Source organism: Monodelphis domestica, chromosome 1 (assembly GCF_027887165.1).
Source record: "Monodelphis domestica isolate mMonDom1 chromosome 1, mMonDom1.pri, whole genome shotgun sequence".
Classification (NCBI taxonomy): Eukaryota; Metazoa; Chordata; class Mammalia; order Didelphimorphia; family Didelphidae; genus Monodelphis; species Monodelphis domestica.
In genome coordinates, this window is record NC_077227.1 from 478,460,202 (window position 1) to 478,486,079 (window position 25,878).

The window sequence follows — 25,878 nt, forward strand, 5'->3', positions numbered from 1 at the left end:
CCTAAATATTAAATAGTATTTAGATGAAGAAGGAATTAGTGCTCATGCTTATAGTATCATAGGCCTAAACAATGAGTAAGTAAGAAGAGAATAGAAGGTTCCAGATAGCCTGATTTTTGAATCTAGCAGGGTTTTAAATTTGTTGGGTTTATTCTATGTACCTGTATCCTACTTCCTTCTACCATTCGAGATTTCCATCTCTTGTCTTTCTTGGAAACTATTTTTAGAGACCCAAAGATGGCTATATTGTTTCCTTTTCTGTCTTTCAGGACGTCGGCCTTCATTATCTTCTCAGTATAGGTTCCGTAAAAGAGACAAAATGATGTTTTATGGCCGAAAGATCATGAGGAAGGTAAGTGTGCTGCAAGAGAATGGAGTGGAGTGATGAAATAAATCTAGTGGAGTTTTCTCTCTGAACCCTGGGGGCCACTTGGAATCCAGGAAATCATATACTTGATTTGATTGATTGGCAAGTATTTATTAGATGCTTGTGAGATATAGCATTTCTCCTGATCTCAATTGAAGATAGAAAGCTAGATAATTTTCTTGGCCAGGTAATGCTCCCTAGGCTTATATAAAATAAGGTCTATTTGTTTGTTCCATATGTGAAAGGGAGAGGCCCCTAAGGAGAGGCATAGGCAATAACAAACTACTTCTGTGAATTCCTTGAAAGAGTCTCATCCCAACTACCTGTTTGGATAGATCCCTTTGCATGCTACCCCAACTGTTCTTGACAAGAGACAGCTATGTGATATGTTAACCCTCCACCTACAAGCAGTTTTGAAGGGTTTAAAGAGTAATTAGGAACCATATGCTAATGAATAGTCATAGATGGAAATTGGTAAAATGTAGCATTTGGTTTGGATCAGTTGCCTTTGGCAAGGGTGGGAAGGTTTAAACATGCCACCTCTTCTTTGAGAAATGGACAGGACACTATGAACATCTTTATTAGACAACATAATGTTTGGAGGAATCAGGGAAGCTATTGAGCCAAAATATTTCTGAGCACCTCTCAGAAGTAATGCTCCTCATTTTCCCCAGGTGGCACTGTGGTCTTTGCCTGGGAGAAATTTCTTTTGCAAGGACTTACAACATCATCCTATAGTAATAGACAGTGGGGATTGCCTGATTTAAATACCAGGAATGACGCTTTTAGAGATGACTTCCACTTTTTGGGAATTTATATTCTGGAAGGACTGTGGTCAGGATAAGTCCTTGATTTTACCTGTTCTCCTACTATTAGCTTATTCTTTGATTCTATATAGATCATTAGGTCTCATAGTAATGCTATTGGTCTTAGGAAATGTTGAGGAAAATCATCCAATGGTTTTTTTATACTGAACCTTTGAAATTATTTTTATGCTTGGATTTTCCTTATGTTTTTAAAAATCTCTTTATATGTGTGCATTAATAATTAAGAGGTGATATATGTGCATATTAATGCCATTTCTCTGGTTACCCATTTACCAGTACTATATGTAATGAAATTTAAGCCCTTTTTAGATTACTTTATTTTCAGAAACATGAATAACTCTTTCTAACTTTTTACTCCAGAACTATGGATACCATTCATTCAAACATATGTGGGAATATAGTAATATAAATGGAATGGATACAAAGTGGTTGTAAAAAAAAATTCTTCTCCATTAGTGATATGTGTGTGGGCTGTAATTCTTGCTTGTTTTGGAGTTTTAAATTTTCTACTGTTTGGAAGATGCCACAGTTGAGTGAATGCCTTTTCCTGTTTAGGTGAGTATCCTGCCCAATAATCTTGGTGGGAACAATGCTGTGTCCCGGCAGAGATACAAGAAGAGAGCCAAGGTTCTGCTTTTGGCTAAAAGGTACAGAGATGGGGTTGGGTAAATGGATATAGACATTTTATAGAGGGAGCTAAGTGACTGATTCAAAAACAATTAAGTTGTCTACTGAAATGGTAGTTAACAGTAGTTAGAAGTAATCTAGATGAGTAGACAATCTAATATTATCAAAGGTATTCAATGTCATAATGGATATAGTTCCTAATTCTGTAGGGCTCAGACTAATAATGAATTTGTGCTCCTATATGCCTAGTGGCTTGATAGTGCTCAGATGTTATGATTTTACTGTGTATATGGAAAGCTGCTTTGGATGTCACTGGGGATAAAATGGTTATGCCTTAGGGGTTTTTTGGGATGACTTTTTGAAAGTTTGTGGGCTTTAGGCTTTTTTCAATTTGTGTGTTTATTTTGCCTTGTAGGATCCTGCAGTTCAAGAAGGAATATCCTACCTTGGAACCAAAGGAACCCCCACCCTCCTTGCTAGAAGCTGATCTCACTGAGTTTGATGTTAAAAATTCTCACCTACCATCTGAGGTCCTCTATATGCTGAAAAATGTCCGGTAATTGAACAAAAATTTTTAAGCCCCTACTGTGTGGAGAGGGACTATAGATTATGCATAAGGGGGGGAATAATGAGGCAGGTGAAAGATGAAATGATTCAGGAAACAAAGGTTTGATCATCTGAGCATATGGATTTACTAAACAATGCATGGCATTTGCCCCACAAATTGGGATCAGGCCCTTTCCTTAGCTTAGGGTTGGACTTTGAATACAGAGAAAGACAGACTTTTATACATTAAAAACAATTAAATAAGACCGCTAATTAAAAGAAAACAATTAACTAGAATACAACATTAGGTCATTTGATTTCTAACTAGAGTAAACATTAGGGACTTCCCATGTTGGGAGGGGGAGAATGAACAGGTACAATTCCCTGAAAACAGATGAGATGTCTCATTCCCCCAAGTGTCTGTGAACAATCAAAGAAACATATAAACAATAACTGATTAACTGTTTCAGAGCCAGTTTTCAGATAAGACATATGGATTGCTTGTGAAGCACAATTATGAGAAAACTTTGCATCAGTCTTTAGATCTTCCTGAGTTTCTGGTCAACATAAATTGGCTTAATTAATGATCTTTTAATAAGGTAGTAGAGGTGGTCTAGTTTTCCAGCCAGGCAGGGCTAGATTCAAACAATATAATAAGGTTTTCTTTCAGTTCCCATAGTTGAATAAAGTTTTCTCACAAGACAGAAGTTGGACTAGACCCATAATTGAATAGAAAGGGAACTGACTTAGCTCCAGAATTGAGTCACAAGATTAAGTCATTGTGGTTCATTCAGTGACTTCAATTCCTACTATCACTTGCTGTCTTAATCTCCACAATTCTCTCAACTTTTCTCAATACAAAATTTAGATAAGGAATAGTTCTTGCTCTCATGGACCTTACAGAGTAGTGGTGGTGGTAGTGTTAGTAGTAGTAATAATGATAATAATAGCAATTGACTTTAAAATAATACTTAAGAGAGTTGCAAAGTGCTTTATATATATCATTTAACCTCACAACAACCTTATATACTTATTATTAGAAATGAAGTACCAGGGAAAATATGATGTTTAGATAAGAGGCAGTACCTGTTCTCATGGGCCTTATATTCCACTATTCATAATGATAATGATAATAATAATAATGCAAATTGACTTTAAAATATCACTTTAAAGTTGCAAAATACATTAGGGATAGACCTTTGGGTATCATACCATGGAGCTTGCATCCTGGCCTCTTCCATCAAAAACTTTGCTTCATCCTCTTGGTAAAGAGCATGGGTTGCCTGAGGCTTCTGCTTGGTTCTCTTGTATCCTGCTGTGGGGAATGGATGGGAGTGTGGGTAAGGTTGTATTGAAAAGTATTGGCTGTTAATCAGGAAAAACCTCTTACTGGGGGGGGTCTTTAAAAGTGTAGACAAATAGGGTAACTAGTGGCTCAGTGGATGGAGAGCCAGGCCCAGAGATGGGAAGTTCTAGGTTCAAATTTGACCTCAGATACTTCCTAGCTGTATGACCCTGGGCAAGTCACTTAACCCCTATTGTCTAGCCCTTACTGCTGTTCTGCCTTGGAACTAATACACAGTATTGATTCTAAAATGGATGGTAAAAATAAAAAAAGAGAGAGAGAATAGACAACTTCTGCTTTTGTTCTGTTTTGGGGGGTAGGATTGGATTTGGAGGAGGGTGGTGGTGGTTTTGTTACCTTTCCAAAGCCACCTCCAATCAAAAGAAGATACAGACCAAAGGCCCCTTCCCTGTGCCACTCCTAGCTTTTGCCAGGCTCTGGAAGGAAAACTGCATAGATACTTTTTTTAAATTTTATCCTCCAAACAACCTTGGGAGGTAACTATTTTTTCTTTGAAATTTTTATTTAATTAATTAATTTAGAATATTTTCCCATGGTTACATGATTCATGTTCTTTCCTTCCCCTCCTTCTACCCCACTCCCATAGCCAACAAGCAGTTCTACTGGGCTTTACATGTGTTATTGATCAAGACCTATTTCCATATTATTATTTGCAGTAGAGCCCCAATCATATCCCCATCGACCCATGTGATCAAGCAGTTATTTTTTTCCTGTGTTTCTACTCCCACAGTTCTTTCTCTGGATGTGGATAGTGTTCTTTCTCATAAATCCCTCAGAATTGTCCTGAATCATTGTATTGCTGCTAGCAGAGAAGTCCATTACATTTGATTGTGTCACAGTGTATCCATCTCTGTGTATAATGTTCTGTTTCTGCTCTTCTCACACTGAATCAATTCCTGGAGGTCATTCCAGTTCACATGGAATTCCTCCCAGTTCACATGGAATTCCTCCAGTTCATGATTTTTTTAAGCACATAGTATTCAATCAATATACCATATACCACAATTTGTTCAGCCATTCCCCAATTGGACTTCCCCTCATTTTCCAATTTTTTGCCACCACAAAGAGCGCAGCTATGAATATTCTCGTACAAGTCTTTTTCCTTATGATCTCTTTGGGGTACAAACCCAGTGGTGCTATGGCTGGATCAAGGGGCAGACAGTCTTTTAAAGCCCTTTAGGCATAGTTCCAAATTGCCATCCAGAATGGTTGGTTGGATCAATTCACAACTCCACCAGCAGTGCATTAATGTCCCAATTTTGCCACATTGGGAGGTAACTATTAAAGAGAGTATAATACCCATTTTATAGATAAAGAAACTGAGGCTCATGGAAATTGGTTGGTTTGTACAAAGTCAGAGAACTTGTGTCAAAACTAGTATTGCAACCCAAGTCCAAATCCTGTGTCCTTTCCATTCTATCCATTGCCTTTTAGTAGGAAGTAAGACAAATACATGGCTAACTGCAATACGAAATTATACCTAACTACATCAGAGAGGTACAAAATGAAGTGCTTTTTGAGGTCCAAAGGGAGTAGACATTACCAGTGATAGAGAAGGGAAGGAGAAATCAGGTAAAGTTTCAGGGAGGAGGCAGCATTTCAGTTGGGTTTTAAAGGATGACTAGCAAGGATGATCAGGCAAGGGAGGAGCAAATTCCAGCTACAGGACATATAATTTGAGCAAAGGAAAGCGAATAGGATTTATTTAGGGGAAATAAATCCATCCATTTGATCATACAATGAGGTATATGGTAAGGAATAGAATGAGAGACAGGCCTGAACCAGATTATGGAAATCATTGATTTCCAGGGAGAGTAATTTGACTTTTACCCCATAGGCAGTAGTGAGCCATTGAAAACTTTTGACAGTTAGAATGATATGGCCAACTCTATGTCTAAAGAAACATTATTCTGGAAGTAGTATGAAATGTGGTTTAGAGAATATTGCAGTAGTCTGGGTGGGTGGTAAAGAGAACTTGTATTAGAGAAGTATCAGTGAAAATAAAGAGTAGGGGATAGATTAGACAAATGTTGTGGAGGTGGAATTAATAGACCAGTAACTGATGGATATATAAATAGCATGGGAAAGGGAAGAATAAAAGATACCCCAGAGTTTTAGACTTGGGTGACTAGATGGTGCCACTCACAAAAACAATGAAATCAGAAGGAGAGAGATAATCAAAAGGTCAAGCTTTTGGAGGTGGTGGGTTAGGGGCATGGGAGGAATGAAGTTAAGAAATTGAATAGAGGGACTGGCTTGGTAAGAAGGGCCAAAGTAGGAGAAAATGAGGATGATGAAGAGTACTTGTGAGATGTGGAATAAGGGGAGAGGGAGCTTGTAATGATCTCCATTTTCCTTGTAATGTAGGTAAGGTTTTCTGCTGAGGAGGAGGGGGGGGGGGAGTAGATAATGGAGGAAGTTGATGAGAGAGAAGATCGAGAATAGCCTCCATGAGAAATGTTATTGTCAAAAAAGAGATTGGCATGCAGTCCTGAGGGCCTTGATAATAGATAATGACTTTCTCTAAGGGCTTTCAGGAAGATACATTTAGGGGCAGAAAGGTTGGTGGTAGTTGGATTTGGCAGAACATGAGTGCTCAGAGACTTGGACCTGCAAGGGGCCTTTACGATCAAAGACATCTAGTTTAACTCTGATTTTATAATCAAGGAAACTGGTGCCCAGAGACATTATTAAGTGATTTGCTCAAGGTTCCATAAATCCCAAGTGGTGGCATAGCTGGGATTTGAACCTCTGTCTCCCAATCCAGGGATCTTTCCATTGCACTAGAGGTACCTATTAGGGTATAGTTGAACAGAAGCCATGATGGGAGGGATAGATGACTAGGACAATGTGTATTGTCTTAGAAGTCAAGGGAGGTATATAGTTATCTAGTAGCAGAAGTGGTGAGTGTCAGGTATTGCCAAAGTAGAAGGCTGTAGTTGAAGAGGGGAATTTCAGAATTCTGGATCTTGGAGGTAGATCATTGGTGACCAGATGAAGGGGATGACCATCTTTTGCTTGGCTGAGATGGTGTGAAGATGGTCATAAGAATTTAGAAGATTGGTGAACTAAGAGACAAGTATTTTTAGGAGTGTATCAAAGTATATCTTTAAATCCTTAAGTATAAGGAAGGGGGTTGGATGGAAAGAAAGACCAAGAGTCAGGTACTGATGAACACCTTGAGTAGGGAAAGAGAATAACCTTGTGGGTGGTAGATTACTGGAAATAAAGATTTGGACAGTGATTAACATGGATGGAGTGAATCTCAGAGGAGGAAAGGCTGTTGAGTAATAGTTTCAAAAGGATAGTCTAGAAGTGGGTTAGGAACAGAGTGTACACCTTCCCCTTTTTCTTGCTCAGGGCTTTGTGGAGCATAAAACAAAGGCTATCTGATCTTTGGGGACCTGTGATGACTGAGCATAGAATTAGAGGGAGCCTTACTACTTCTTAATTTCGGATACATAGATTCTCATAGTTATGAGACTTGGGTGGCAAAAGAAGAACAAAGTAATTGTTAAGTCTAGAACAGCATTGACAAAGGTTTTCAAGTTTGTGTGCCCAGACTGCAATTTCAAGCTGCCTGTGAGTTCCCTGCTTTACCCCAAAGAGCGGAGGGAGAAAGTACAAACTTTGGGTAACTGGACAGAGGGGTAGGGCGTGGAAAAAATGTCCTCAGGTACTGTGGAGAGAAGGGGGAATGGAGCAACTCCCTGAGTGATAGCTCTGCACATGTGCCAATACTTCACCAATGCTGCTCTAGGAGGTCGTCATGAAATCACACTCAAAAACTCTGAGACCCTCCTCAGGGGACAGGTGAAGGGTATAGAGGAGTAGCAGACAGAGGAAGACAAGAAGAGAATTAAGAGTCAGTATTGTCTTAGAAGCCAATAGGAGGTATGTCTTTATATATATATATGTTGGGTTTTTTTTTACATTCTATTTACTGAGGCTATTATTTCAGTTAGTTTCTTTGCTAATTCTTTGGTGTTTTCTTAGTAAACCATTAGAGGATATACCATGTTAGCAGAGGTGTTTGATATCTAGAGAAAGAAATGAGCCTTTTTTGTTTTAGGTACAGTAGACCAAAAATGAAATATATTTGTAAAGTTCTTTACAAATTTTAAAGTATTATATTAATGCTATTATTAATTATCATCATCATTATTATTATCATCTAGAGGTTCAAATGTTTTTGTAGATTTCTAAACCTAAGTCAAAATGCAGGTAGGTAGAGACTATAGTCTTTTTCAGAAACATAGTTCTCCAAAATGGAGTCAGTAATTTCAGTGAAGGAAGTAGCTAGGGGACACAGTGGATAGAGTGCCAGACTTGGGGGCAAGAAGACCTGAATTGAAATCTAACCTCACACACTTACTGACTATGTGACTGTAGGGAATTCACAACCTCTCTCTGCCTCAGTTTCCTCATCTGTAAAATGGGAATAATAGTAGCACCTACTTCTGAGGGTATTTATGAGGATCAAATGAAATGATAATTGTTAAGTGCTTAGCACATAGTAAATGCTAGCTCTTATTATTATCATTTTGTTTACCTATTTCATAGATATTATATTTAAATTGTTTTCCTGGTTTGGACCACATCTGGCTTATGGTTGGTTCCTGGATACAAAGTTGGGTTTCAGGAAGAAGTTCTTCCCGGAGTCCTGCAGTTTTTTTGTTCGAATTGCATCATCACTTCTGAAGCCATCATTCCCTATTATACTCAAATCTAATCTGCTATGACTTGGAATTTCAGCTGGGTGCAGTGGTATTATTTTTTAGCAGAAGCATGGTCTATTATTCTGCCTAGTTCTCATTCTTTCTTTATATACTTTATATTTCATTGTTTAAATGCCTACAACTTTTTACCTTTCTTGTTAAAATTACAGTAAAATTGAATGTTTAAGGGTCAGAAATCAACAAATCTGATTTCTTCTACTTCTGACTTACCCTAATTTCATGCTGGAATGTGAGCATATTTTTTTTGTCTGCTCTGGCTTGTGATTTGTGGAGTGCTGTCTTTCTACTGTTTTATAGGGCTGGCCCAAAACTTTATGGCAATGGTTTTATAATGCTTTGAGTTTATGGAAATGAAAAGCTTACAGGAATATCTACTTAGCCATTTTAGATGTTTGAGATTATCTTTTTTTCAGATATTTTCTTGGATCCCTGCTCTGTTGACCTCTAGCCTTATGAAAATCTATTTTCTCAAGGATGTTAAATGTTGGTTACGATACTGCAAGCTTTATAATTTTTTTCCCCTTATCCCTACAAAACTATGTCTTTTGTTCCTTCTTCCTACTCTGGGAGAATTCCTCTATATATGAGATACTCTGTTTTCATCTCACAGGGTCCTGGGTCACTTTGAGAAACCACTGTTCCTGGAACTCTGCAAACACATGGTTTTTGTGCCATTACCTGAAGGACAGTACGTCTTTCGTCCTGGAGAACTTGACAACAGTATTTATGTGGTACAGGATGGGAAACTGGAAGTTTGCATTCAGGAAAATGTAAGAATGTCCATTGGCCAGTGTTGACTGAGCTGAGGATCCCTGATCATAGTAATTATGGTGAGGCTAGAGAGTATACATTTAGAAGTTAGAAAATCTGAGTTTATTTCTATGCATTAGGTTCCCTATTAGAAAAAAAGTATTTTCCGAGTTAATAATATGTAATATTATTATTATACGACAGTCCTTCCTTTAATGAGTTTGCAAATTGCTGGGCTTATAATCTTGTGTCATTTAAAATGATGGACCCTTTGACTCCAGGTGACTGTTATAAAGTTTTTGCAGTGCTCTGCATGAAAGGTGCTTCCCAGAATGAACAGATTTATTTCTTTAAAAATTATCATGGTGTGTGGTTCAGCCTTTTGGTAGAACTGGCATGTAATTAATTATTAGTAAGAAAAAAAATCCCTCATTCCAAACTAAGGAAACCAACATGGTTTACTGTAAGTGTACCAGGTCCTTCCTTACAATGCCTGCTGCCAATTCCATTTCATTGAAATCAGTTTCTGAGGACTCCATATGAATCTATTGTGTTATTATATCCATAATAACTTAAAATGATTTTTTCTGTGTCTTGTGGGAGTCTTGGGAGCTCAGACTCATTTTTACTAGAGGGTGGAAATGTAGACCACAATGAGCAATGAGATTTTCTTCTTGCTTTTCTCTTTCCTTCCTTCCTTCCTTCCTTCCTTCCTTCCTTCCTTCCTTCCTTCCTTCCTTCCTTCCTTCCTTCCTTCCTTCCTTCCTTCCTTCCTTCCTTCCTTCCTTCCTTCCTTCCTTCCTTCCTTCCTTCCTTCCTTCCTTCCTTCCTTCCTTCCTTCCTTCCTTCCTTCCTTCCTTCCTTCCTTCCTTCCTTCCTTCCTTCCTTCCTTCCTTCCTTCCTTCCTTCCTTCCTTCCTTCCTTCCTTCCTTCCTTCCTTCCTTCCTTCCTTCCTTCCTTCCTTCCTTCCTTCCTTCCTTCCTTCCTTCCTTCCTTCCTTCCTCCCTTCCTCACTTCCTTTCATAAACCCTTACCTTCTGTCTTGGAATCAATACTGTGTATTGGTTCCAAGGCAAAAGAGTGGTAAGGACTAGGCAATGAGGGTTAAGTGACTTGCTCAGGGTCACACAGCTGGGAAGTGTCTGAGGCCAGATTTGAACCTAGGACCTCCTGTCTCTAGGCCTGGCTCTCAATCCACTGAGCTACCCAGCTGTCCCCTCTTCTTGCTTTTCTAAAACAATTTAAGTCTTTTATGTTTAAAGCCAGAGAAACTAGCAAAGTAAACTAACACAGACTCAGGATCCCAGATTTAGAGCAGGTTCTCTAGCCAGGCCTGTACATTTCCCAACTGAGGCTTGCAGAATGAAGGTTCTAAATCCCTTAAATATCTTGCTGCTTCTTGGATTTTATATCAGATCTGACCATTTGGATGGGGCTGTGAGTTTGGAGTTTTTATACTGGTCTGGACTAAGTGACCCTAGTATCTCACTTTAGTTTATCTGTTGATTCCTAGCTTGAGATATTAATAGTTAATCATAGCTACCAAATAAATAGCATTTACTATGTGTACCAGGCATTGTACTAAGTGCTTTACAATTAATTTATTTGATCCTCACAACTTTTGGAGGTGTTAAAGGAGTTTTTGGAACATTTTTCAGTAAGAGTCAGTTATCTGATAGCCTCTGTGAAAGGGAACTGTAAGTTCCATTACCTAGGAGGCAGAAGAGTTAGATAAGAAACAGTTTCAGTTAGAAGGGGACTTTTTATCTCTGTGTTGCCTAGGGAGCAGGACTCTGTCTCTGTGTTTCTGAGACTGATAGTGGACTAATTGACAGTTGGGAGATAGAAAAATAGATTTAAGGAGGTTGTAGGTGATATTAGGTAGGTAATTAGATATTGAATATAATTTAGATAGACAGTTTAAGAGTGTAGGCTGGGCCTGGCCCAGGCAGAAGAAACTGTCCTTGAAGACAGAAAGATTTAGGGTTTTTTAGAAAATTTTAGTTAGGATTTGTATTTTAGGTATAGTTATAAGATTACTCTCACTTTCCTCCTTTTTATTTCCTATCTGAACTTTTTCTCAGACTAAACTAATTGTTTTGTGTTTTACCACACTGCTCTCTTGACCTTTGTTCAAAACTCCTACCAAAAATTTAACCCTTCATAACCTGGAGAGCCAGGTAGGAGTTTGATTAATCTGTTAATCTTCTGTTCCTTATCAATAATAGGAAAGGGATAGAGGTGTAAACATGGTGCTAGATATTATGATACAGTTAGTGAAGGAGGAGGTGCCACTTTACCTCAAACAACTCCCACTACCGGGGACTTTCATTGATATTTTACATCTCACAGTTTTGAATTGTCTCCAGTTAGTACCGCTTAAGGAAGTATTTGTTCTGTCCTATTTGTTTCAAGGGTACCAACTGTATGAAGTATTTAGTTTAATTCTTACTAAGAAAAGGAAACAACTGAAAGAGAGATTAATGGAACCTAGAGTTGCATATATTGAGGATTGCATCTCTCAATTGACAAAAACTATTGACCAACAAAATGAAACTATCTCTAAAGTTGCTCAACTTGAAGATAGTATCTCTCAAATGGCTAAAACTGGAGCGCAACAAAATGAAACTATCTCTTGCTTGACCCAACCTGACTCTCCTACTGTTTCTAATTATCCCACTAAAGCAGGTAAACCCAAAAACCAAAAGAAAGAAGATACAAACTCTAGCTTACTCCCTTTAAGAGAAATACCAATTTTTAATCCTAAGAAAGAGTTGGTAACTATTAGGCACCAAAGACCATTTACCCCTCAGTATATTGAGGGGTTTAAGCACATCATGCCTTCTTTTGAGGAGGAGCTCATAGCTGTCATAAAAAACCTTGAAACTATATGCAGGCAATTTGATCCAACCTGGATTTATTTTGAACATCTATTAGATGAATTACTGACTAAAAGGGAAAAGGATAAAGTTATCAGACTTACCAGTGAGGCTAATTGGGGAATGGACGTGGTCCACTGGCCAGAGTTTGACCCTTGATGGGACTTTAATGACACCCAGGACTATGTGAGATTTTATATCAAGCAAGGGAGGCAATATTTAATTCCATGAGAGCTTGTTCAGATAGACTGGGTACCTGGACAAAATTTGAAAAGTTAAAGCAAGAGATAGGAGAAAATCCTTCACAGTATATAGACCGACTGATAGAACTGGGAGGAAGATATATAGATCTAGATTTAACCTGAGAAAGGAATATTAGACAATTGAGAAGGCATCTTTTAAAAAATTGTTGCAAGGTGGTCAAGGACTATTTCAAAACCAGTTATCCTAACTGAATGGATATGGAACTTGATGAATTAAGGAGAGTGGCAGTATATATATATATATAAGAATAATGGACATAATGAAAGGAAAGATGATGATGATAGTGATTTTGGTAGATGCATTAAGAAAGGAGATAAAACCATTAAAGGGAAAAATTGAAAAACTTGAAAAAGGAGATACAAGTTTTGGGTTAGCTATGGCTCTAGTGAGAGAATATACAAACCAAAGACTAGTGTGTTATTTGTGTGGAAAAAGGGGACGCCTAATGATAAATTGCAGATGCTGGAATAAAATATTCAGTAATTTTAGAAATGATAGTGGGAACTTTAGGAATAACTATTCTACAACAACAATGATTTTGGAAATAATAGCAACAGAAACAATTTCAGAAATAACAATTATGGAAATTATGGGAATGATAGAAACAATAACCAAAATGAGGCAAATGACTTGTTACAATATATCCGTAATTGGGCACATTCATGTAATAGCCAAAATGTAAATCCACCTCAACGAGAGGAATCACAGACTGGTGCACATGGACCTTTATGAAGGTATATAACAGGGGAGAAAGGATTTTGGAATCAAAGGTTGAAACATTTGATTTTCTAGACACGAATATAATTACACCAGTCATACCAGTCTATTCTCCCCCAAATAGTACTGAACCACATGTGACATTGAAAGTAGAAAATACATTATGCGATTGTCTTCTAGATACTGGGGCTTCAAGATCTGTGCTAATGAGTACACCTGATCCTGATTGTAATTCTATTGGCTCTTAATGTTGTTGAGGTATCTGGAACACCTTTGGAAGTCCAAAAACTTTCACCACAAATGGTATCTGTAGGACTTTTATTTGTGGAACATTTGTTCCTTCTAATGCCTAACTTCCCTATGAATTTATTGGGGAGAGATCTGTTGTATAAATTAAGAGCCACGATAATATGTACTCAAGATGGCAATATTACATTAGAACTATCTGAAGAATCTCTAAATTTATTCCCAGTACTCTTTCTAGGTAGTCAAGAGATGGATAAAACTTCAACCTTTAAAATACCAACAGATATACCTGAATCTCTCTGGGCTACATCTTTTACCGATGGAGGCCTGCTTAAATCATCTGTTCCAGTTCAAATTAGAATGAGAGGTGATCCACCTCTGTTTATTCTGTAATATCCATTATCAAAAGAAGCAATGATGGAATTACCCCAGTGATAAATTCTTTAATCAAACAGAAAATAATAATCCCATGCAAATCAGAATCCAATACACCTATCTTGCCTATTAAAAACTGAAATTAGATGGAAATGGAAAACCTGTTTATAGATTTGTCCAAGATTTAAGAGCTATTAATAATCATGTTATCAAAAGACATCCTGTTGTTCCAAGTCCATCAACTATTATTCCCTCCATTCCTAGCACTGCTATTTCACAGTAGTAGGTTTGTGTTCTGCATTTTTTTCAATACCCATCCATGAAGATTTCTGAAACACATTTGCATTCACATGGAAAGGGTCTCAATAAACATGATGCTGTCCACCTCAGGGTTACATAGAAAGTCCAACTTTATTTTCCCAAATTTTGACACAAGATTTAGCAAATGTTGAGTTTAAGGAGAGCCATTTAATACATTTTGTGAATGATTTGCTCTTGGCCTCACCAAATGCCAAAGTATGCCAAGAAGATAGCAAATATCTCCTTTTGGAATTATGTAAGAGAGGACACAAGATCTCAAAATCAAAGGTTCAGTGATGTCTCTCCAAAATGGAGTATTTAGGATTTGTTTTATCTGAAGGTTCGCATTTCATTTCTACTAAGCATATTGAAGTTATAAAAAAATTCAGTGTCCCATCTACTAAAAGGTAATTGAGAGCAATTTTGGGAACTACAGGTTTTTGTAGGCAATGGATTCCTTGCTATGGGGATATCACCAAACCCCTTATTTACTAAAAAAGATATAGTCACTGAACCACTTAAGTTGGATGCAGAATACCTATCAGTCCTTACTAAGTTAAAACAAACTATTTTATCTGCCCTTGCTTTAAGAGCTCCCAGATTACAAAAAAATCATTCATTCTGCATGTACATGAATGAAGAGGAGTAGCCTCAGGCATTTTAGCACAAGCTTTAGGACTTGTCCAACATCCAAATGCACATTATTTAGCTCAATTAGACCCAATAGCTTCTGGAGCACCACCATGCCACAGAGGTGTAGCTGCCACATGTTTGCTAGTAACTAAATCTGCAGATCTAGTATTGAAATGCCCATTAATGATAATATATATCCTCATGAAGGAGAAACATTACTGCTATGACATAGAACACAGGCATTCTCAGGCCAAAGGCTTACAAGATATGAAATAACTTTATTAGGCAATGAAAACATCACTTTAAAACACTGCACAACACTCAACCCTGCTATATTGCTTCCAGATTTATCAATCACAGGAGAACCATTGCATAGTTGTGAATCATTAGTGTCTATGGCAGAAAAACCTCATGAAAATCTCTTAGACACTCCTTTAGAAAATGCAGATGTAGTTTTATTCACAGATGGTTCTTCCTTTATGAGAGATGGTATATATTATACTGGAGCAGGTGTAGTCACAGAATTTGTGGCCAGCTTCACTTCCATCAAATCTTAAGTGCACAAGGTGCAGAATTAATAACATTAAACAAGCCTGTGTAATCGCAAGAGGAAAAAAAGCAACAATATATACCAATTCAAAATATACCTTTGGAATATGTCACACTGTGGGGTACCCTTTGGCTTCAAGAGGATTTTTAACATCAGCTGGTAAAATGATTGCAAATGCAAAAATTATCCCTAAAGTTCTTTCAGCTCTCCAACTACCTAAAACCCTGGCTATTTTACATTGCTCTGCCCATACAGGTAGAACTGATCCTGTTTCAAGAGGAAAACCATTGGGCAGATATTGCTGCAAAACTTGCTGCTATAGAAGGCCCTGAAGTAATTTTAAATTTGACAATTATAAATGAATCAGATTTGTCACTTGTATATAATGAAAAAGAGGTTAAAAATGGAAACAGAACTTTAAGGCTAAACAAATTAATGGTGTATGGGTGGCATCAGAAGGTAAACCAATACTTCCTAGAACTTTTTATCAACAAATTTGTCAATCTATACATAAAAATGGTCATTTGGGAACACAAGGCATTGTAGATTCAGTAAAAAAAGTATGGATAGCCCCTGGCATAACAAACATCGCCAAGCTTATAACCAACATAGCTTTCACGGAAAGGTATTTGGGGGATGTCTTTTAGCTTACATACCGTTTGAACATCTCCAAATTGATTTTATAGCAATGCCAAAAGCTGGATATTACAAATGTTGTTTAGTTATAGTAGATCAGCTAACAAGATAGATGGAGGCATTCCTAACTGCAAGAGCAATGGTAGTGTTTGTATCCAAAATGCTATTAAAAGAAATTATACCTCAATTTGGTTTACCAACAAGAATTGATTCAGACAGGGGAACACATTTTACAGATTTGGTTTTAGCATGAATATATTCATGCTTAGGTATAACACCATGTACCATACCACCCACAGAGCTCAGGACAAGCGGAAAAAATGAGCAGAGAATTAAAGACAATGATTGGCAAACTGTGTCGAGATTCATTTGAAATGGCCTGACATTCTACCATTAGCATTATTCTACCTGCGAAGTAGGCCAAGGGAAGATCTATACATCTCACCATTTGAGATGCTGTTTGGTCATTCATCTATTCATGCAAAACAGTTTAACCCTGAATATACGTCGTTGTTAGGAGGAGATACTACTATTGCCACATATATAAGAGATCTGCAAATCAAGATAAAAGAATTTCATGAATCAGGAGCTGTAGTGTAATCTGGACCTATAGACTTTTCTTTTCATGATTTAAATCCTGGGGATACAGTGTATATAAAGAATTTCAGCACACAGGAGGAACTCAGCTGGCCTGAGTTCCATTTCAAGGTCCATTTCAAGTACTTTTAACAACCCCTAAGGAATCAAAACAGGAGAAAAGGCATCGTTGATTCATTGTTCGCATGTGAAAAGAGTACCTGCCATTGAAAATGATAAACTGCTTGCATCAAGAAGACTACAAAGACAATTGAACACTATTTTCAATGACGTTGAACTCCTGAACTTACATTTTGCTTTTCAGTAAAAGGTTTGATTTTCTTGATTTTAAAATAGAATGAGTAATACTCAATGGGTAAGTGTATAATTTATGTTATGATATTTTGTGTTACAGGATTTAGGATTTCCATTTAGAAATAATTATTAATAACTTTTATAGGATTATAGAAAAAAGTTAAAATAACTAACTGATACATAAATGATAAAGTGTTATAAAGTGTTCTAAGTGTTGATCAACACCCACCTATTGGGGGATATTTTATATATATATATATATATATATATATATATATATATTTGTATATATATATAATGTGCATATAATGTTCTTGTTTATTTTTTTGTGCATAATAACCATAAGGTTTATTTGGATTAATATTTTTAGGTTCTTATTTCTGTAGAGTATAATAAGAATAGGTTCTTATTTCTGTATAGTAAGAATTGTGTGATTCTGTAACTGTAAATATTTGTAATTGTATATAATTTGAGACTTGCACGTTGCAAGATTTGTTTTTCTTTCTCTCTTTACTTCTCTCTGTTTTTAATATAGAATATAAGATAGTTTTGTTTAAAAGATCCATTGGGGATAATGCTTTCCCAAAGGATCTCAGGGGAGATATGTTAAAGAAGTTCTCTTAATCTCTTTCTTTATGAGACAGAGGAGATGGAACATTTCTTGGTAAGAGTCAGTTAACTGACAGCCTCTGTGAAAGGGAACTGAAGGTTCCATTGCCCAGGAGTCAGAGGATATAGATAAGAAACAGTTTCTGTTAAAAGAGGGTATTTTATCTCTGGGTTCCCTATGGAGCGTGAGTCTGTCTCTGTGTCTCTGAGACTGATGTGAATTAACTGACAAATGGGAGAAAAAACGGATTTAAGGAGGTTGTTGGTGATCTTGAGGGTAGGTAGTTAGATAGTGAATATAATTTAGATAGACAGCTTAGGAGTGTAGGCTGGGCCTGGCCCAGGCAGAAGAAACTGTCCTTGAAGTCAGATAGATTTAGGGTTTTTTAGAAAATTTTAGTTAGGATTTGGATTTTTAAGATTTCTCTCACTTTCCTCCTTTTTATTTCCTATCTGAACTCTTTCTTAGACTAAACTAATTATTTTATGTTTTTAACACATTGCTCTCCTAACCTTTGTTCAAACTCCTACCAAAAACTTAACCCTTTTCAGAGGTAGATACTATTATTATCTACATTTTGCAGATGAGAAAACTAAGGCAAGCAGAATTTAGGTTACTTGCCCTGGGACACACAGGCTTTTGAACTCTGGCCTTCTTGACACTAGTCCCAGAGCTCTGCCCATTCTGGCACCTGTTAGCTGTTGCCCCAATTTTTAGGACTTAGGACGTCTAGTAATCCTGGCCAAGGCATGGATTGCTAGGCCTCCTTTTCTATGGCTGTTCTGTTCCAGTGATTTGGGTAATAAAAGGAAATGAGTTGGCACCAGAATTTTGTCTGCTGAGCCAGCTGGAAACCCTGGCATATAAAAACTTTTATACAAAGTCAGTTTTCTAGCAGGTGTCTTTTGGTTGGGTTCAGCTCTATCTGCCTTCTGTCTGCAGGATGGTAGTGAGTTGGTGTTGAAAGAAGTCCTGCCCGGAGACAGTGTCCACAGCCTCATCAGCATCCTGGATTTCATCAGCGTGAGTCTCTCTTCCTGGACATCTGTCATCCCAGCATTTAGTTCTGTGTGTCCCCATTACCAGTCTTGAAACCCTCATTTTATTCATGCTATATGGACATCTGTGTTGGAGGATGGCTGAGCTTTAAAACTTATTTCTCAGTAAACCATTAGTCCTCTTAGTCAGATGAAACAAGGCTAGTTTAGGAGTAGGACTAACCTGTATTTTCAGTACAGTCTAAGAATAGTCAGTATCTTTGAAGATCATATTGGCACCATGGTTAAGCAGTTAGGCATTAGAAATGACAACTGACTTCTTAACCTTTTGATCAGTTTATATCTTTACCCTCATTCTGAACTGAGCTCTGAGGGTACTCTCACCTTACTTCCTCTTAACAACATCAAAGTAACTCTCAGAAACCATGATAGCTTTGGCAAGAATAAATGCAATCAGTCAAAAATTGTGGACTAATTTCTATATCACATCAGAATTCATATTGTTGCTTCAAATTGGAGTATTCTAATGAGATCCTGATTCTTATGTATATTAAGAAATTAATAGACTATAAAAATAAACATTGACATGTATTTCCTATTTAAAAGCAATATTTCAGGTCCTCCTTTAGTAGGACATATGCTTTGAATTGAATTGCCAGGATCATAGGGATAGTGACTAGACCTGTGATTTCAATGATATAAAGAACTCCTAGAGAAAGAAAATCATTCTGCCACTGCAGGTTGGCCCCTTCTCTGCAACTTCCAGTCTTAGTAATAGTATCCTAAAGAATTAAGAGGTTAAGGAACCTACCCTGAGGCAGAGTCAGGATGTATCATTGGCAGACAGGACTTTAATGGAGGTCATCATGATTTGGTGGCCAGCTCTCTATCCGATATGCTACACTGCCTGCCTCTCTTCTATTGTCTCCAATTTTCTGATATCAGAGTATATGTTTTTTTCATGTACATTATGATATTGATAATTTTTTTTATCTGTCGTGATTGCATTGATGTGAGAAGCTCTTGGTGAGGAAACTCCTCATATCAATACATTTAGCCAACTATACTATAACTTATGGGCTGCCTTGGGATTCTGGGTAGTTAAGTGACTTAGAAAGGGTTATGCAGTAACCTTTAGGCTTCAGAGTCAGGATTTTAGACCCAAGTCATTCTGACAATAAGACCTACCCTTTACTATGCTACCTTTAAATAATACTTATAGCTCATATGTATGTAGTCTTTTAAGGTATATAAAGTATTTTGCTTTCAACCTATCTCTGAGGTAGTGTGTGGGATGAAATTTGTGAAATTATTCCCCAATATTGATTAGTATTAGTAATCATAGATTGGCAACCTCCTATAGAAAAATAGTGAAGTTAAGCTGTCCTCCACTAGGAGATATCAATTTCTCCTTTTGAAGAGTAGAAGAAACCCCCTCCCCAAGCAGCTTTATACACATATATTAAAATAAAATAGGCTTTTAATATACTCTTTTTCAAATGTGGCTAAGAGACTGCCCTTCCCCCTTTCTTCTATTTCCATTAGAAGTTTAGGAGTGACCTAATTCCTATGAGAGGAATCTCAAAACTTACAAGTTATAATCTTGATTACATGTCCCAAAAAATGTTGCAATACTATGGCCTGAGTAATGTTTCAAAAAAGTATTTCCTGAATCTTATAAATCCTTGGACAGGCCTAAAACCCTGACTCAACTGAAAAATGCAAAACTAAGGCCTAAATTGTTGCAATCTGATAAATACTTGGACAGGAAGGAAGATAGAAGAAGGAGGATACAGAGGATGGGAAAGTAGAGCTAGTATTGTGAGTAAAGCTAGGCATCAAGGCCCACTGCAGCCTGAGACCTCAGACTGTGGAGATTCTCTCTCTCTCTCTCTCTCTGCCCTACCCCCAACCCTTGTGAGGAATACTGGTTATGCCCAGTCAGTATTGTCTCACTCTTAGCCCACCTCTTGTGAGAAATACTGGCCCTCGACGACCCCTCCCCCCACCTCTGAATAAAGCCATGTGAACTCTGCCAGCATCAAGTCTCCTGTCTGCTCATTAGAGTGATTTTGGGGGCATGAGCCCCTCTGAATTTCACTCCACATATGTAGGTTGTGCAGGTATTATTATCTCTGTTTTGTAGATGAGGAAACTGAGACTTCAAAAACTTAAGTGACTTGCTCATTGTTTCAAAGCCAAACAGGGAGCCAGGATTTGAAACCAAGTTTTTTCTGACTTGAAGTCCAGCACCATACTATGTTGCTGGTCATTTGACCCTCCTTATGACTACTGGCATGTTAAGATTGTAAGATAGTTGACTGATGTTAGGGATATAGTCTATATTTTGGGGGGGTTATATTTGGGGAGGCAAAGCTGAATATTTAATGAATGACTATTTTTACATAGACTATCCAAAGTTAGAGAGTTGGCAGAAATCTTGTACAGTGTTTTGGTTGATTACTTGGGACTTGAAGTTAAGAGGAAAAGGGATGACAGGATATGGAGGCTTATAAATATGTGTAAGGAGCATGAAAATGGAGATTTTCTCCCAAACTGAACTTAAGGAACTAAATGAGGGAGATATAATGGGTTCAGTCTAGAAATAGCAACTCTTGTCTAACACAACTATTAAGGTAGATTCCAATAGAGGTTGATGGGTCATTGAGACACTGGAATAGCTTCTCTGAAATATTGGAGGTCTTTATTGGGAGATGATAAGAATCAAGGTGACAAGCTTTATATCAGAAGTTTACATTCAGATTTCTTGATATTCTTGTTCTGATAAGGTACTGGACAAATATTCTAATAGGCCATTTTAAGCTTGATGTTTATATGATTTCCTTAAAAGGTAGAGTCTCCACATTTATTGTTGTGCCTATTTTGCTTCCATCCAATATTCAGATTTTTGCTTAGACATCTCAGCCATTAATTGCCCTGTTGTCAGTTTTTTATTACACCATTTTCAATTCTCCTCAAAAGGATTATCTTTCTCTTTTTGCTTTCTCCTAGGAGTATCTATTTTGTGTTCGTTGTGCCAACAAATGTTTTGTCTCCTTACAAGGTTTTTAAACTTTTGAGACTACTCTTGCGTTCCCCTGGCTCAATAATCTTATTTATCCTATCACTAAAAACAACCATGATATTTGGATGCTTGGTTCACAAGGAGTATTTATCAGGCTTTTTTTCTCCAGAGAGGAGATTTAGATTTGAACTTGGCTTTGTATTTGAAAACCATGTTTATCCTTTAAGTATTTTAACCTCTCACTAGGTAAAAATAAATTACCCATTATTAGCATAGGTTATACCATAAAACCAACCATTGAGTTTTAGATTTTTTTTTAAAACCCTTTGTAATTTTATATATATATATTATATTATATATTATATATATATATATATATATATGGAGAGAGAGAGAGATTATTGAGTGAAATTGCTTGTCAACTACAGGAGGGGGAGCGAAGAGGGGAGGGAGACAACAAGAATCATATAACCATGGGAAAAAATTTAAAAGGCCACTATTATTATTATTATTATTATTATTATTAAACCCTTACCTTCTGTCTTGGAGTCAATACTGTGTATTGGCTCCAAGGCAGAAGAGTGGTAAGGGTAGGCAATGGGGGTCAAGTGACTTGCCCAGGGTCACACAGCTGAGAAGTATCTGAGGCCAGATTTGAACCTAGGACCTCCCATCTCTAGGCCTGGCTCTCAATCCACTGAGCTACACAGCTGCCCCCTAGATTTTTTTATTTCACTAATAGATCTAAGGTTTAAGAGAGGGAGGATTCATAATCTGTATTTCTTTGCTGGGAATATTTTGGGTTAGCTGATGAATACCTTGATACTTAGAAGGCCATCAGTAACTGAAGGCCCATGGGTGCATAGTAGTATTACTTAAAGTTGGATTAAAGGTTAGATAGAATTTCTTTTTGTCAAGGAGTTCTAACCAAATTTTCAGTAGTAAAGTGTAAGAGGGAAAAAAAGTCTGGCTGAAAATTAATAATTTTATTAAGTCAAAAGTAGTAGGGGAAAAAGACAGAAAAATAGGCTATATATATATATATATATATATATATATATATATATATATATATATATATTACTTTCCTTGCTGCTCCATATAGCTTGCTATTCTGACTGCCATTAAGGCCCCATAGCTATGCTCACAGGGAAGTCCAACCAGTAACAAACATGGAAGAGAAGAGACTTAAATCTGCTCTTGCCTCAGTTTCTCTTCCCACTAACTCTTACACATCATGTCTTGGAAGCCAACTGTGGCTTTCTGTTTTGCCTGGGTCATCTAGGGAGTAGTGCAGGAGATATCTACCCTGTCCCCTGTCTTGTGATCTCTTGACTCTATTGCTGCCTTTTTTTTAGCTGCCATTCTATCCACTCAATTATTTCCTTTGCACAATTGCAAGGGAAATTGAGACTTTGGAGGCAGTGTGGAATAAAGGATCGTGGGTTGTCTTTGAAGTCAGTAGAATTGGATTAAAATAGTAAACATTTATTAAGCACCTGCTGTGTCCCAGGCACTGTACCAAACTCAGGATTAAAAAAGAGGCGAAGGATAGTCTCTGTCCTTAAGAAACTCACAGGCTAATTATGGAGACAGTAAGCAAACAACATATGCATAAACAAGTTATATAAAAGATAAATAGAAAAGAACTAACAGAAGGAAGGCACCAGAATTAAGAGGGGTTGAGAAAGGCTTTCTGTAGAAGGTGCAATTTTAGTTGGGACTTGAAGGAAGATAGGGGATGCCAGTAGGTGGAGTCCAAGAAGTAGAGTGTTCCAACCATAGGGAATAACCTCAGAAAATGCCTAGAGCAGAAATGGAGTATCTTGTTCTTGCAACAACAAGGAGGCTAGTGTCACTGGATGGAAGAATACATGGTGGGGTGTTAGTGTAAGAAGACTAGAAAGTTAGGTGGGGGCCAGATGATAAAGGGCTTCAGATGCCAAACATGTAATTTTAAAATTGATTCTTGGAGGTGATAGGGAGCCACTGATGTTTCTTGAGTAGGGTGGGTGACCTGGTCTAATCTGTACTTTAGGAAAACCATTTTGGTGGCTGAATAAGAGGATGGTTTGGAGTAGGGAGAGACTTGAGGCAGGCAGATCCACCAGCAGCCTGTGGTAATGGTGTAAGGTGATGAAGGTCTGCATTAAAGAGGTAGCAGTGTTAGAGGAGAGATGTTTCAAGGGTGAAATCAATAGGCTTTGGCAACAGATTTGATGAGGGGGGTGAGGGATAGTGAGAAGCTCAGAATAACTCCTAGGTTGTGAATCTGAAAATCTGAGAAGATAGTGTCATCCTCTGCAGTAATAGGGAAGTTAGGAAATGAGAGTTTAGGGGGAAGATAATTAATTCATTCTTTTTTATTATTTTATAATGAGTTTAAGATGACTACTGGATATCTAGTTGAAGATGTCTGAAAAGCAGTCAGAGATGTGAGATTTGATGTCAGTAATTGAGGTTGGGGCAACAATGTGACCATGGGCTTAACTTCTCAGAGCAACACTAAGTTGTAGATGAGTCATTGATCTATGAGAATAGAGGGATTTTTTCACATTAGGAATAATAGGGGAATGGGGGAGGTGGGTTAGATCTGCCTTTTAGACATCTCTAGCTGGATATTCAGTAGACATCTTAAACTCAACCTACCCCAAACTGAACTCATTATCTTTTCCCCTAAACTCTTTCCCAGCCACCTACCTCTTCCAGTCTCCTCTAGTCTCTCAGACACACAACCTAGGAGTCATCCTGGACTCTTCAAAATTTCACTCCCCCATATCCAATTTGTTACATAGGCCTGTCTATTTCACCTTTGAAACATCTTCCTAATATGTCCACATCTCTTCTCTGACACTACCATCCACTACCATCATCTTGGTGTAAGGTCTTCATCACCTCACACCTTGCTTGCTACTCTAGACTGCTTGTGGGATGGCCTGTCTCAAGTCTGTTTCCCACTCCAATCCATCCTCCATTCAGTCCCCAAAATGATTATCCTAAAGTGTAAATCCAACCAGATTATCCTGCTAGTGGCTCCCTAAGATGTTCAGGATCAGTTTTAAAATTCTATGTTTGGCCTTTGAAGTCCTTCAGAACCTAGCCCCCTCCTACCTTTCTAGACTTCTTACACTTCACCTAACTTCCCATCAGGTATACTCTTCAGTATACTCACCAGTGACACTGGCCTCCTGACTACTCCAGGAACATGACACTCCATCTTAATCCAGGCTTTCTCTCTGGCTGTCTCTCATTCTTGGAATGCTCGCCCTTCTCTACTCTGACTACTGATCTTCCTGGCTTCCTTTAAGTCCCAACTAAAATCCTGCCTTCTACAGGAAGTCTTCCCTAACCTTTCTTAATTCCAGCACTTTTCCTCGTCTAATGATTTTCTACTCATTCTCTATATAGCTTTATTTCTCTCTCTTTGCATATTATCTCCCCAATTAGATTGTAAGCTCCTTGAGGGAGGGGACTATCTTTCCCTCTTTTTGTATTGCCAGTGATTATTCCAATGCCTGGTGCATTAGTAAATACATTAATAAATGTTTATTGATTGATTGATTTTGGGGGTCTCTACCATTGTGACCAGAAAAGCCAAGAATTACAGGTTTAAAGGGAAGTAAATTGAAGTACCAGGAGGGGCAACTTCTTATTTTGGAAGTATTTTGCAAAGAGAAAAAGAAAAACTGTAAAGCAGAAATAATTAACCTAATGAGTAAGCTAAGAAGGGAGCTTATTTTTTATTGTTCTGTATTCTGTAACAGATCTTTCTTTCCCTATCCTGTCTTTCGTTATGAAATCTTATTTGTTACAAGGAACATAATGGATGATGCTTGACTTACAGAATATGAATTGTGCATCTGGGAATGGCAGTTAACTGTATCTTATTACACCTGCTCTTAAATTAACTTTGAGCTTTAGTAATCAATCTATCTGGGACTATTCATTCCCTTCTTAGCCTGTTGTGATGAAGTCTTGTCACAATGTCAGCAGTGATTCCACTTGTTTAGTGACAAGAATAGATCTTTTTCTTAGTGTAGTGGGAGTGGAAAATTTATGGGGTGACATTTGAGTGGAAAAATATACTATGTTATGATTAATTGATCATTTTGAAGGATATCATCTTGTTTCACAAAACATTACTATTTTCACTGGAATAGTTTTTCAATCAAAGTAATCAGTAGATATGAAAATTAAATGAGTTTCTTTTTCTTTCTTTTTTTTTTAAACTCTTAACTTCTGTCTTGGAACCACTACTGGCAGAACCAAGGCAGAAGAGTGGTAAGGGCTAGGCAATGGTGGTCAAGTGACTTGTCCAGGGTCACACAGCTGGGAAGTGTCTGAGGCCAGATTTGAACCTAGGACCTCCCGTCTTTAGGCCTGGCTCTCAATCCACTGAGCTACCCAGCTGTCCCCAAATGCGTAAGTTCCTAAAGGATTAATGTTTTCATCTTTCCTTTTCCTTTCCCTTCCCTTATACCTTTTTCCCCCCTCTCTCTAGGAACAGGAGTCTGATTTGGATAGATTTCTCT

The 25,878-nt window shown here is 37.6% G+C and overlaps 1 protein-coding gene across 20 annotated transcripts in view; it reads left to right on the top strand.

The window, feature by feature from the left end:
* The window catches only part of PNPLA7 (patatin like phospholipase domain containing 7), a 326,954-nt gene that overhangs the window by 33,873 nt on the left and 267,203 nt on the right, over positions 1 to 25,878 (top strand). For 17 of the 20 annotated variants that reach the window (XR_008917511.1, XR_008917518.1, XR_008917520.1 and 14 more), the window contains 5 exons: positions 270 to 352; positions 1,750 to 1,841; positions 2,237 to 2,377; positions 9,083 to 9,242; positions 18,266 to 18,346. Coding sequence is in view for 13 of the 20 variants with exons in the window: in XM_056823116.1 (XP_056679094.1) it covers positions 270 to 352; positions 1,750 to 1,841; positions 2,237 to 2,377; positions 9,083 to 9,242; positions 18,266 to 18,346 (557 nt within the window). In the remaining 7 variants the exon portion in view is untranslated. Of the gene's footprint in view, positions 1 to 269; positions 353 to 1,749; positions 1,842 to 2,236; positions 2,378 to 9,082; positions 9,303 to 18,265; positions 18,347 to 25,878 lie in introns of those variants that run through there. The other 3 variants (XR_008917530.1, XR_008917532.1, XR_008917529.1) reach the window with 2 other exon arrangements.